This window comes from Scedosporium apiospermum (genome assembly GCF_000732125.1).
Source record: "Scedosporium apiospermum strain IHEM 14462 chromosome Unknown SEQ_SAPIO_0143, whole genome shotgun sequence".
NCBI lineage: Eukaryota > Fungi > Ascomycota > Sordariomycetes > Microascales > Microascaceae > Scedosporium > Scedosporium apiospermum.
The window spans coordinates 1,349,263-1,361,981 of record NW_015971844.1 but is presented as its reverse complement, the minus strand read 5'-3'; the positions used below and the strand labels follow the sequence as shown (position 1 = coordinate 1,361,981).

The 12,719-nt window shown below is 51.9% G+C and overlaps 7 protein-coding genes across 7 annotated transcripts; 4 read left to right on the top strand and 3 right to left on the bottom strand.

Moving 5' to 3' along the window:
- Positions 1-172: 172 nt before the first annotated feature.
- Positions 173-3,013, bottom strand: SAPIO_CDS9670 (Uncharacterized protein; the record flags this gene model as incomplete). The annotated part of the gene is made up of 4 exons (XM_016791005.1): positions 173-1,092; positions 1,168-2,608; positions 2,698-2,870; positions 2,968-3,013. 4 exons carry the CDS (start codon positions 3,011-3,013, stop codon positions 173-175), a joined length of 2,580 nt encoding a protein of 859 aa, XP_016639515.1.
- Positions 3,014-5,043: 2,030 nt separating this feature from the next.
- On the top strand, positions 5,044-6,674 carry SAPIO_CDS9669 (Membrane dipeptidase; the record flags this gene model as incomplete). The annotated part of the gene is made up of 4 exons (XM_016791004.1): positions 5,044-5,203; positions 5,420-5,632; positions 5,693-6,065; positions 6,125-6,674. 4 exons carry the CDS (start codon positions 5,044-5,046, stop codon positions 6,672-6,674), a joined length of 1,296 nt encoding a protein of 431 aa, XP_016639514.1.
- A 339-nt stretch (positions 6,675-7,013) lies between these two features.
- SAPIO_CDS9668 (uncharacterized protein) lies at positions 7,014-7,509 on the bottom strand (the record flags this gene model as incomplete). The annotated part of the gene is made up of 3 exons (XM_016791003.1): positions 7,014-7,325; positions 7,398-7,442; positions 7,507-7,509. 3 exons carry the CDS (start codon positions 7,507-7,509, stop codon positions 7,014-7,016), a joined length of 360 nt encoding a protein of 119 aa, XP_016639513.1.
- Positions 7,510-8,072: 563 nt separating this feature from the next.
- SAPIO_CDS9667 (Peptidyl-prolyl cis-trans isomerase B) lies at positions 8,073-8,850 on the top strand (the record flags this gene model as incomplete). The annotated part of the gene is made up of 3 exons (XM_016791002.1): positions 8,073-8,400; positions 8,480-8,606; positions 8,679-8,850. 3 exons carry the CDS (start codon positions 8,073-8,075, stop codon positions 8,848-8,850), a joined length of 627 nt encoding a protein of 208 aa, XP_016639512.1.
- Positions 8,851-9,591: 741 nt separating this feature from the next.
- On the top strand, positions 9,592-10,126 carry SAPIO_CDS9666 (uncharacterized protein; the record flags this gene model as incomplete). The annotated part of the gene is made up of 2 exons (XM_016791001.1): positions 9,592-9,780; positions 9,929-10,126. The coding sequence occupies 2 exons, from the start codon at positions 9,592-9,594 to the stop codon at positions 10,124-10,126; spliced, it is 387 nt and encodes a 128-aa protein (XP_016639511.1).
- A 363-nt stretch (positions 10,127-10,489) lies between these two features.
- On the bottom strand, positions 10,490-11,524 carry SAPIO_CDS9665 (uncharacterized protein; the record flags this gene model as incomplete). Its single annotated transcript, XM_016791000.1, has 4 exons — positions 10,490-10,629; positions 10,688-10,909; positions 10,980-11,341; positions 11,430-11,524. The coding sequence occupies 4 exons, from the start codon at positions 11,522-11,524 to the stop codon at positions 10,490-10,492; spliced, it is 819 nt and encodes a 272-aa protein (XP_016639510.1).
- Positions 11,525-11,892: 368 nt separating this feature from the next.
- Positions 11,893-12,615, top strand: SAPIO_CDS9664 (Uncharacterized protein; the record flags this gene model as incomplete). Its single annotated transcript, XM_016790999.1, has 2 exons — positions 11,893-12,105; positions 12,178-12,615. 2 exons carry the CDS (start codon positions 11,893-11,895, stop codon positions 12,613-12,615), a joined length of 651 nt encoding a protein of 216 aa, XP_016639509.1.
- Positions 12,616-12,719: the final 104 nt, after the last annotated feature.

Here is a 12,719-nt window from a genome sequence, read left to right as displayed (position 1 = left end):
AGGCAAAAACCATTTCCTCATTCCCATAGACGATAAAAAAAACCCATCACTCATACACCTCGGTGTGTTTTAAGAAAAATCCTAGTGCCTGCCTTTTAACCCTCCCGCCCGCCTTCCTCCTCTTTGTTCTCTCTCCCACAGCCACTAATTCCAATAATCCAAAATAAAACACTTAATCGACCATAGGCTTATCTTCCAACGTCACAGCCCTATGCGTAAGAGTCTCGGAGCGCTGCCTAGGCGACTCGGGCAGCGCAACCGGGATCCTCCTTCCGGTCGAGAAGCGCGCTCCGCTGCGTGATAAGCTATTCCTCTTCTCGATAGGAGACTCCGAAAGGGCAGCGTCGGACCTTGAGGCGTAGCTTATGCTCTCGCTACCGTTAGCGGCAGCTGCCGCCTCGACCGGAGAACCCGTAGACTCGGATCCGGGCACCTCGAGAGACTGCCTCTTAAAGCCGCCCACGCCGCTTCCCAGGCTGGAGCGGTGGCGCTCATTCGGAACCGTGGGGCTGGCGATGGGGAATCGGGTCTCGGGACCGCCGGTGGAGCGATCACGTCTGTGACCGCGAGGGCCCGGCGCGGGACTAGTGGCGCGGCTGCGACTGGATCCGGGGGCGGCGCCTGCCTTCTCTAGGAGGAGTCGATTGCGCTCTTCCATGTTGGCTTTCCGGTTGCTTTCATCGGTGCTGATAGCTCTCGGTCTCGGCGCTGATCGACCGAGAGAACCAGAGTAGCCGGGAGTGGACATGCGCTTGAGCTCGTTGAAGATGGCGTCCTTGTGAGCGAAGAGGTCTCGGATGAGGCGGTAGGCGTGCTTCTCCTCCATGGTGAGCGAGGTCTCGGTCTTGGGCCGGAGAATACATGGCGCAATGTTGGCAGCGAGGGCGGAGATGTAGGCTTCATCGGCGGATGTGAGGTCGATGAGGCGTGTAAAGTGGTTCATGCAAGCATCGAGTGTAGCAATGTTAGAAAGGCGCAGCTGCGAGAGGGTCTGCTGTAACACTGCAACGCGAGCGGCGTCTGCGGTGTCGGGTGAGGTGTTTGAGTAGATGGTCCGGACAATTTCATAAACGTGAGATGAGATTAAAGAATCTAGTGTAAAAATGGTTAGTTAATGTCGCTGGATCCATCGACTTGGAGTTCTCCAGGCCATGTTTGACCACCTACCAGGCAGCTCGAGTAGATAAAGCTTCAACAGGCTAGCAACAGTCGGGACGTCAAAATCAGCAAAGGCTTCGGGGGAGACGGGCTTGCCGTCGTTAACCCTGGCGCGGAGCTTGTGGGTCTGGGTCAGTGGCACATCAACGAGCCAAACACCTCGCATCGCCGCATCATCCTCGAGATCGGGATAGTGGTTATCCAGGTAGGTAAGAATGGTGGTGACAATGCTGGGCACGCGCTTCTTATCGGCGGTTGCTCGAGCTTCTAGATCAACACCAAAGGTTTGTTGGTCGACCTTGTTATAGTAGTTTCCGTAGACGACGACCTTTGGGAAGAAACTTCCCGTGCGGTAGTTTTCAATCAAGTAACGAAGATCGTTCGCGGGCTGAACAGCCTCCTGGAACAGCATCATGTTGTCGACGGTAGACTGGAGGCTGGGGATGACGTTGCTAACGGTTCCGGAGAAGTCCAGCAAGACCGTCTTGATAGCCTTTAGCCTATCCAGCTCGCACCGCTCAAGGAATTTGAGATGGAGTATAATAGCTTCCTCAAGCTCACAACGCATCTCGTCTAGCTTCTGGACGCCGGCTTTGTACTTCTCGTCCGCTTCCCGAGCTTCCCGCTGGAGTCTTTCCGAGGGAGTCTCATTGGTATGCGGGTTGTTGAGGGGGTTCCAGTTCGATAGGTATTCGCTCACGGCACCAACCACGGGGGAATCGGACCCGTCGGAGACGGGGAAGGACATAGTCCTGGAGGTCGTGAGCTTCTTCTCTGGCACGCCGGAGATTTGGAAAGCCTTGGGGCGCCACTGGTAGAACATCCTCGAGCTATTGGCGAATGTGTTGCCAACATTGCCCACGAGACGCAAGAAGCCGTTCGACACGAGGTCCTGACCGATGCGCTCGGCGTAGCTTATGCTCGACGTGCCCATATGTCGCTGGAGATATTCGACGATATCGGTACCGGCGGAAGTGTTTTGGTATGTGCCGAGCACCGGTACCTTGGTCTCCCCGAGCTTGATGGTAGTGAGCATATGGGCGAGTATCTTCTTCAACTGTTCGGCGCCATAGACTTCGTCGCCAATCTCGTATATATCCTCATCGGCCTCTTCGATGGGTGGCTCCTGGTTCTCGGATACCTTGATCTCGGGGATGGCGGCCTTTGGACTCGACTCAGGGTCCCGGAAGGCCAACTTGTTTTCTTCTTCGAGATCTTCTACAAGACGGCACTTGTTTAGGTAGTTGCTCCGAAGCTTCTTGACGGCCTCGAACTGCCGGTCGTGGGCCTTGATTCGCGCTTGCAGCTCGTCCTGGGAATCTTGGATGCGGGCTTCGTGGGCATCGCACCATCGAGAGAAGGGGTTGACAACGAGGTCTCGGATATTCTGGGCGATTTTCTTGTGGGACTTGCCGGCGTCGTCCATGTTGGTTCGAACGCCCTCGTAGGCCTGTGGAGGGTTACGAACTGGTTAGTCAATCTGTTATTGCATCCATCAGGCTAAGGACTGGCGGTCCGTTGCATCCCCACCTTGCGAACGCTGGCTCCATCATCTTTGCTAAATCCGCCGGTGATTTTGTCGGCGGCCGGGGCGATCTCTGCTAACCGTTGACCGTAAATCTCCTCGGCCTCGGCTCGCATCCGCGCAACGGTGAGGACCTGGCGGTTCTCCAGGACTCCCTGCTGGAGCTTTCCGAACAAAACCCCAAGGCCTAGAAAGAGGGGGCAGACACCAGTTAGCCACGCAACCACAGGCGCCGTGAGCAGATAGCCCCAAGGCTGGATCAAATGAGAGTCGCAATGACGCACCTGCCGCATAGTCGGCAGACCAGAACGAATCCGCGAAGCTCGGCATGGCAAGTGGATCGCGCTGTGCTTGACAAGAACGATTGGCGAAATTTGGATAATCGCAGGTTTGGCCGCGCTGTGTAGAGGTAGCTTCTAAAGGTAGGAAAAGGAAGAAAAAAAGGTCGTTACACAGTCGGTGAGAAGTTGTTTCGTTTGACGTGTTGCGGGTCCAGGATGCAGGAGACAGGAGGCAGGACGTAGCGGACGACGAGGCTGTTGCTGACTAGGAAATTATTTTCCTCCGGAGACGCAACTACGAAGCAAGTATTGATGACGCCGGCATATGCAGACCATTGACTACAAGTATCAAAGAAGATCAAAATGGGTTTCAAAGGAGGCGCCAGGCACAGTTCTTGGGCAAGAAGGTAATACAGAATTAGAGGACGTAACAGGGCAGGAACAAGGAGACAAGGACAGGTCAGCTTCGTCTGCGGCTGGAATCCAATGGTGATGGTTGGCGTGGACTGCGGAGGCAGGTGCTAGTTCGTCGTGTACGGAGTACTTCGTGCATACAAATGTACATACAAATGTACACGAGTACGCATGTCATGTCGTTTTGGGAATCAATGGTTGGACTCGTTGGAGTCCTCATTGATGGATTCTAGCATCAGGGTAAAGTACAAAGTACGTACTTTGCAAATATTGGACGAATGGCTGTGTTCGAATAACATTGCATGTACCAAGCAGGTATCGTTGCCGCCAACAAGGAGACAGCGCGACCAGGCAGGAAAGAGAGCGTAACTCAGCATTGAAGGATCAGGCTCAACTCTGTCCGATCAGTGATGACCTCTGAATTGATTGATGGCTACATCGAATCGTGTAGTTCTGAGCATGCCCGACCGGAGATGCGAGACGTCGAACTTGCCCAATTTTTCTTCTTTTTTTCTTTTTATTCCTTTTTCTATGCCTTATGGGCGCATCATCGTCAGATGGAAAGCTAAAGTACTTGAGCCACTGGACCTGCAAAAGACTCGACTCGAGCACACTCATCAATGAACAAAGGTCAATCCTCGAACACGCCGCCTGAACCCCTGGCGTACCCACTCCCAATAAGGCGCAGATCCTGGGCCTGGGCTGGCCTTAGCCACTGATCGAGCAATAGTGCCAGCCCGTTCAATACGTGGGCGCACTATAAATATCCGCTCACCCCTGAAACACGAACAATCAATGAAGTACGAGGTACTTCGTATCTGCGACAGAGGATAGAACTGGACAGCCTTGATCTAGAAGGAAAGAGTTCTATCAACCTCCCTGGGCATCCCCAAGTCGGAAGAATAGATCGAGAAGACTCTCCAATTTTGGAACTGGCTGCTCGTGCCCGCACCCTGCCTCCGAGGAGGCCTTCCACCGTCTCGTCGACTTAGACGGAGACTTAGTTGGCTCCTGGACCCAATGGATGTCCTTCACTAATACCAGGCACCACGGACACCATTGATTGCCTCCCGGAGCATAAGACGGAAACTATGAGGCCCTGCCGATCAGTGCCGCCCGTCCTTATGCATCGAGCATCGACAAGTTCCCAAGCCCCAATGGACAGATCCACGACGATAAAAGCTGGAGCCAGAAACGCGCGGCTAATCTTCCAAGTCTTGATCCACCGCCAATTGTGACCCAGTGTGTACGTCAACCCTGACAATGGCATTAACCTCTTCTTGACTGTAGACTGTTCGTGAGATCTGGTCCGAGCGAAGACGTGAATTTCGAGAAAAGAAAAAAAAAAAGAAAAATACGACTTATGATATTCTTAAACTAAGCAGTAGTTGGAAAGATGTTTGGTATTGGACGTCGTTTCGAGATGAAAACTGTTTCGTTGTTGAGCTTGGCAGTCTTAAACTGTCAAAGTTGGTGGAATTGAGAGCATCGGTTGAACTTCACTCCGCCAAGCACGTCAATTCCTCTTCAAACGACTCATCCTTATCTTTCACCTCACTTCATATCATCAATTCCTATATCTTCATCGACGCAGCGCACAGATTGTCTACGTAGTAGATTATATATGCTTATATCGTCAAGCGTAGTCACATAATTCTTTATACAATGTCCTTCAAGGACCGTCGTTCCCATCTCCCCTTATCAAAACCGGAGAGTCCGGCTGTTGACCCCAACCGGCCCCCCGGCTCCGTGAACGGCCGTTCACAGTCTCGCCATCTCACGAAGAAGCGCGTCCTAGCGGCAGCGCTGTCCTTGCTCTCTATAAGTCTTTTATTCAGACCACTAGCCGATAATTATCGCAATGTAGTGCCCACGAGACATCGGCCATCGCCATCTTTAGACTCCAAGAACCCCAAGTCAATCGATGACCGTGTCCAACATATACTCTCCCACACCCCATTGATTGGTATCTCATCCTTCCCCCCAGTTCCCCGCACGTCGTGCTCATGGAAGAGCTATTACTAAAGAACAACTGTACTAGATGGGCATAACGATTTGCCAATTCTGATCCGTGGCTGGTACAACAACCACATCTATCAAGACAACTTCACCACGCCCTTCGAAAAGGGTGGTCTCGTTGGCCATGTTGACATACCCCGTCTAAGGGATGGATTGAATGGCGGCTTCTTCTGGAGCGTCTTTGTGCCATGCCCCGCTGATGGTGCTGATTTCTCTGATGAAAACTACGCCGAGAGTGAGTAGGCCTGCGTGTTGCGTACAGTAACTTCAAGCGCTAACGGTCAATTTTCATCAGGCGTCCAGTTTACTTTGCAGCAAATTGACTTAGCAACTCGATTGAAAGAGGCCTATCCGAGTGACTTTTCCGGAAGCGTCGATAGCAGCAATGCTCTCGATGCGTTCAAGAATGGCCAGCTCATCTCCCCCTTAGGAATCGAAGGACTTCATCAGATTGGCAACTCCGTTGCGAATCTGCGCAGGTTCCAAGCCTTGGGTGTTCGATATGCTACTCTTACCCATAACTGCCACAACAAGTATGCCGATGCCGCCCTCCTCGAGCATCCCATTCGCAAGGCAGAGCCGAAATGGCACGGCGTGAGCGCCGAAGGCAAGAAGCTCATCGCAGAGATGAACCGGCTCGGCTTAATTGTCGATCTGTCCCACACCAGGTTTGTAGCCCACGCTAGATAAAATTCCCTGTGCTCATTCACTGACACCCACCCGTTAGTGAGGACACCATGATACATGTGCTCGGCGGCAGAGACGACTGGAAGGGAAGCCATGCACCAGTCATCTTCAGCCATAGCTCGGCATATAGCGTCTGCCCGCATCCTCGAAACGTCAAAGACAGCGTCCTCCAGCTCGTCAAAGAGCGTAACTCCCTCGTCATGATCAACTTCAATCCCCCATTCATCGCATGTACTGAATCCGACAACAACAACGGCCTGCCTAAATATGTGCCCGAGGACGCCAACCTTCATCAGGTCGTCAAGCACATCGTGCATATCGGGAACTTGATTGGATACGACTATGTCGGCTTGGGCAGCGATTTCGACGGCATTGAGAAGACGCCCGAAGGTCTTGAAGATGTATCCAAGTATCCCGCTCTCGTCGCTGAGCTTCTACGCCAAGGCGTCAGTGATGAGGATGTCGCAAAGGTTGTGGGAGGGAATCTTCTACGTGTCTGGCGTGATGTAGATGAAGTTGCATCTCGCCTACAGGCAGCGGGCGCGCCTATCTTGGAGGATGATTTACCAAGTCTCTGGAGTGACTCGTAGTAACCCGACCCGTCCTCGCAATTATAACCCTGTACAGATAAGAATTTGGACTAGAACATTTGTATTCTAACAGATTTATAATCATAAGTTCTTGTATATTGAGTGCGGAAATCACCCCAGCGATATGTCCACATCCAAATCTTCCTCCATCGTCTCGATGTCCATGTGTGTTGTACAGGGGCTGACATCTATCTGCCAGCCCGAAGGTGACTCGCTCCCTTTCCAAATCGCAATCGAAACTGACCACGCAGTGAATGTAAGACGCCACGGTCATAGGTAGAGTCGAGTCGAATCAGAAAATTTTTGTTGGGCATCACCCTAGCCCAAAGATCGGCTCGATCAACCACGGCGGTCCAGTCTGTTGAGCTTCCGTGCGGTGTAAATCTGGTTCCTCGTCCTCTGTCCACGGGCCGGTAGACCCATTGCGTGTCTCCTTCCGCGGTAACTTCCCATATCTTTCAGTCGCTTTAGATTCTCGTGCAGAATTCGCTTCGCGTCGTTTTCGATCGTCATTTGGGACAGCTCTGCTGTCAGGGCTGTAACGGTCTTGGCTGAGAGAGCGCCGACCTTTGCGAGGGGGAAGATGGAGTATTTTGCCATGATGCGCGAGGATGTCGTTGGTCCGAGGGCATAGAAGCACTCGAGCGCTTTCTAAATGATTGGGAGCTCGAAGTTAGGCAAGATTTGGGGACTGGGAGGATTGCGGGAGCCAGATCCTCCTACCTTTACCGGCATGCGCGCCTTGAAGTTGACACCTAGAATGAAAACCTAGAGAGTCCAATTGTGTCAGCTAAAGATTTAGGTTTCCCGTTAGAGGGATTGGTCAACCTACCATCTTGAAGTGATACCCGACTCAGTCTTTGCTACTCTGGGTGGTGTGAGGTTCAATTCGGCATCATGAGGCGTGGTTTTGGTCCATCAATTTTTAGCAGCCCAGATTAGCCACAACTTATCATCAAGCCACAACACCAGCCTCGACAGCGATTCCATCCTGTCCTTTCTAAACTCCTAAGTACTTAGTACCTCAACACCTTGAATGAATCAGGCCATGATCAGCCAGTAATATTCTGTACAAAGTACTTGCAGGGGTCTATAACGCTCACTGATGCTCTGATACTCATTTCCACTGCTCCTATTCCTGGAGAAACTGGCTGAGAAAGGCACTTGAAACACTGGCCCACCCGCCATCGTCCAGCAGCAACAGCGAAGCTAGTGACCTGTCCTCTTGGACGCTAGCAATTGAGCAATAGCAACAGAGCACGCGTATATTCTTCAACCCCCCCCTCTCCCTCTCCAAAACACCAGGCTGAACTGCGACAACAATCCTTCATTTGAAGCTTGGAGTCTTGCAATCACCACCTCCTCACTTCGTGCAAACCCATCCACCCAACCGAAAAAATGTTCAACGTCAGGCGGATTTTCCTCTCCGCCCTGCTCCTCCTCGGAGTGAGCATGGTCTTCCTCGCCCAGCCCGCCGAAGCTGCCAAGGGCCCCAAGATCACCAACAAGGTCTACTTCGACATCACCCACGGCGATGAGCCATTGGGCCGCGTCGTCTTCGGCCTCTACGGAAAGACTGTCCCCAAGACCGCCGAGAACTTCAGGGCTCTCGCTACGGGAGAGAAGGGCTTCGGCTACGAGGGTTCGACCTTCCATCGTGTCATCAAGCAGTTCATGATCCAGGGTGGTGACTTCACCAAGGGCGATGGCACTGGTGGCAAGTCCAGTAAGTTTCCCCCGTCTTAGATGGTCTTTAATTTCTTCTCGCGGGCCACCAATGTACTAACGGCTTTCGTGTTTCCTAGTCTACGGCGACAAGTTCCCCGATGAGAACTTCAAGCTCAAGCACTCCAAGCCCGGCCTCCTCTCCATGGCCAACGCTGGCAAGGACACCAACGGCTCGCAGTTCTTCATCACCACCGTCGTCACCTCGTAGGCTACCTCTACCCCCGGAAAGCGAACACTTGTCCCCCCGCAACCCATACTAACGCACTCTTCTTGCAGCTGGCTCGATGGCCGCCATGTCGTCTTCGGCGAGGTTCTCGAGGGTTACGATGTCGTCGAGAAGATTGAGAAGGTCCAGACTCAACCTGGCGACCGCCCCGTCAAGACGGTCAAGATCGCCAAGTCCGGCGAACTTCCCGTCCCTGAAGAAGGTATCCACGTAGAGCTTTAAGTCAAGACACTCTGTCTATTTGTCATACCTGTACACTCTTCCATACCTGAAAGATGAAGATGGACAGTCAACGCATGTATATTCTCCGATGACTACAAAGCAATCAAATATGAGGCTCTCTAGCCGTGTCACTGTCTTCCTCTATTTTCTTTCTATTTTCTTTTCACTTTGCCATTGCACAAAAAAAAAGGAACTCGCTGATTCGTGTTCGCACCCACTTCCTCCTCCAGGTCTTTACGGAAATGCATCCTGGGCCTCTGGCCTAAACGGAGAAGATATCCCAGTTAAACTCGATAGCGGCTCTGGAGGCATCTCTTTCCTTGGAAAGGCTGTTATGGCGGGCGTCTTTTGCGCCGCTGTTGTCACAGTATACGCCAGGCGGATGCGCAGGAGCGCTAGTGATGAGAAGTATTCGTAAAGTGTTTGCACAAGTGCAGATTCGCAAATGGTACCCTCGAGCCTTTGATTTTCAAATTATTCTGTTGCCTTACTTTGGTGCTGGCGTTCTTCCCGTCGTCTCGCATTTCTGCGTTCTGATGTTGGCGACTTGTAACTATCACGTGCCCCGCATTTTGGACTCAAAAATCAAATCTTCAAAAAAGCTATCAATTGATCGCTTGATAACACACATTCCCAACCCAAGAACGCCAAGTCTCTCGAGTTCGAATATCTTCCTTCAGAGGAATTTTACTCTGGTTCATACCGCTGTCTATTCCGTGAAAGATATATATATCGGTGAAAATGAGGGTTCTAAATCTAAACTTCTTCTCTTGCGCCGTCAAGACCTGCAAGGTCTCCAACCAATCCTTCCCCCTCCATCCCAAGGACGCCGAACTCGCCCAGGACGATGATGCCAAGTACAGGCCCGAGATCCTCGTCGGCCTTCTTCCCCGACTTGACTGGGCTGCCTTGAGGACTACATGCACCGAGGTGAGTTTTGCGCATGTGTTCTTTTTAATTCTCCGTACCTCGCAAACCAGTTTTATTGCTGCTTTCGCGTCTACCGGGTCTCACTTCCCGGTGGTGAGAATGAGGAAAATGATATAAGAATGTGCTAACGCCGCCCTTGTTATAAAAGCTGGGGTTCCCCGAGCTTCCTGAAAACCCTCCAACCGTAGAGGCGCTCCAGGCCGATGAAAAGCTTGCAGCTGACCTGCACCGCTTGCTTATGGAGACTCATATCGTTGAGGGCAAGTTGACATGCGGGAGCTGTGGGCGGGAGTATCCCATTCGAGAAGGGATTCCCAATTTCTTACTCCCAAGTCACTTGGTGTAATGGGGAATCTGCTGGGAAAAGGGAAGACGGGAGTTGATGGCGGGGTCGGCCGTTGAAGGTTTGGGATTCACTTGAAGGAAGGTGTGCTAGTTGCTTTCATGGTTAGAGGAGAAGCATACAAATGGCGTCACGGCGTTGACTGGGGTAAAAAAAAGGCCGGCATGAATAGGGGAAGGAACTCGGGCTTGGGGATGAGGAAGACTTCGCATCACAGACGATAGAAGAGGGGCTTCGTGATCAAGCATGCGATTAAGGCCTGTTTCTAAATGATTCCCAAAATGAAACGCAAAAACTCCCACACTGCCCTACGGACGTGTCCTCGATCCAATGCACCCGTGATTCCGCCTTACATGATCTTACATCTTACTGCTGCTTCTTCTGAGCACCTGGACCCATCTCCTTCGTGAAAGCTCCGTACGAAACCTCGAGGCTCGCGAGCGCACGAATGCCAAAGCTCAGAATCGTCACGAAGAACAGGGATGCGAAAAGTGTCATGAAAAGTCCTGGAAAATTCCTTGTTAAACTTGCGGGCATCAACGAGGGGAGACATTCAGCGCATACCTTTGTTGAAGAACTCGTACTTCTCGAAAAGAGGTCTTGTATCCCTTTCAGTGTCACCCTCATCCTCCCTCCGAACAACCTGAGAATATGTTGCTCGCTTCTTCAACTCTTGATGGACAGGCTCTCTTTGCACCTCAGGAGCCTCGCCAGGTGTTGAAAGGTAAACAATTGTGTAAGATCCGCCAGATTGAACGGTCTTGATCGACTCGGCGAGAGCATGATCTATGACACTGTTAGCCACACGCCATCCAGAAGTTGTATACAGCCCGTAGTCGTGTTGACAGAAACACACCATTCTCAGCAAGCTTGCTAGCAGAGTTCTGAGATGGGAGCGCAGGCAGGTTCATCTGCTCCACAGCGGGAGTCTTGTCCGCCTTCGCGCAGGCCTTATTTATATAATCGGCAATCCCATCGGCCGACACCTCGCCAGCAACACTGGCAACACTCCAGGCCGTCGCGACATTCTCGTGGGATAGGGCTCGCTGGAGGTTCGGTACCGACTTGCCATTTGCTCCTCGGAAGTCGTTGGTGTTTAATTTCGGCTGCAGCACGACAAGGTATCGGTCGGTTGGGCATGACTCTAGGAAGCTCTTCGCGGATCCCTCGACTTGGGAAGATGTTTGTAGTTGGTTCTGGCTGGGGGCGTCGGCGAAGCTATTGGATGGGGAAGAGAGCTCGGGTTAGTAGTTTCCTCAAGCTGAGAGCTTGGACGAGGTTATCGAGTTGAGGTAATACAACGTACCGAGCAGTTGAAATGAGAATGAATGGAGATGTGTCTGAGAAAGCAAGAGCAGAGGAAGATAGCGCCAGCGCGCTAGCGACAAAGGAGAGACGCATGGCGAGTTGATGCAGATCGAGGTCGAGTTGACGCTCGGAATGTTGTCGCCTAGAGTGCTTCGACCTGTGATGTAAAGTTTCCAGGATCAGAGACCTGTTGTTGCAGGACAATTGGAGCATCATTGAAGGTGCAGATCATTACATAATCATAGTCCGTGGTCAACTGTCTGGGTCCGCAAGAGCACCGCGTCCGCCCGCCGGCAGCCGCCAAAACCTCAATAATTTTGAGCATGCTTGCATTTGATATGCAGGTGCTCCAATGAAATTTTGACGACCCTTCGATAAACGACACCGCCAACACCAAAGATAGAGACCGGTTGTCCTCAAGAAAGAAAGAAAGAACTCGTACGCATTCGAATTCACGCAAAATGTTCGCCACACCGAGAGTAAAGAAGAGCCTGCTTCCGCCCCCCATTAAGAAGCGCAAGATCGAACACACCGTGGAGGAGATCTCTTTCAACCCCGATGACCGCCAAGAGTACCTCACTGGATTCCGCAAGAGGAAGCAGCAGCGCATAAAACGTGCGCAGGAGGAGGCGGCGAGGAAGGCAAAGGAAGAACGGAGAGAATTGCGGAAACAGGTAATGAACATGCCTAAATGGTGCCACTGGAATGTATCTCATCTGCAGTATTAACACGATACGGTTTTTCAGATGAGAGAGGAGAGACAACGCGAGGTCGAAGAGCATGTGCAAAAAGTCAACGCCCTCCTGCGGCAATCGGAAGTGGCCGGTGCGATAGTCAACGAGGAATCTGACTCGGAGGGGTCAGAGTGGGAGGGGATCGAAGACCCACCAACGAACGATATTATAGACCACGAGGACGAGTACATAGACGAGGACAGATACACCACGGTGACCGTTGAATCGGTCTCGGTAACAAGAGACGGACTTCATAAACCAAAATTGGAGGAATCGGAGGACGAAGGAGATACGGAAGAAGCCAAGAGAAGGGAGGCAGAACAGACGAAAGAGAAGAAGAGACCGCCAAAGCAACCGAAGAAGAAGTTCAGATACGAGTCGAAGATAGAGAGGCAGATCACGCAGCAGAAGCTAAAGGCGAAGAAGAAGGCGAGAAATCAGTCCAGGTAGAATAACACAAAAAGGGCATCCACCAGGGAGGCGCATAATTCCCTCCTTTTCTTACTCCTGGCAAGAAGACTGTCGATTGTGGAAGATAGCCTTTGCTGCCACTG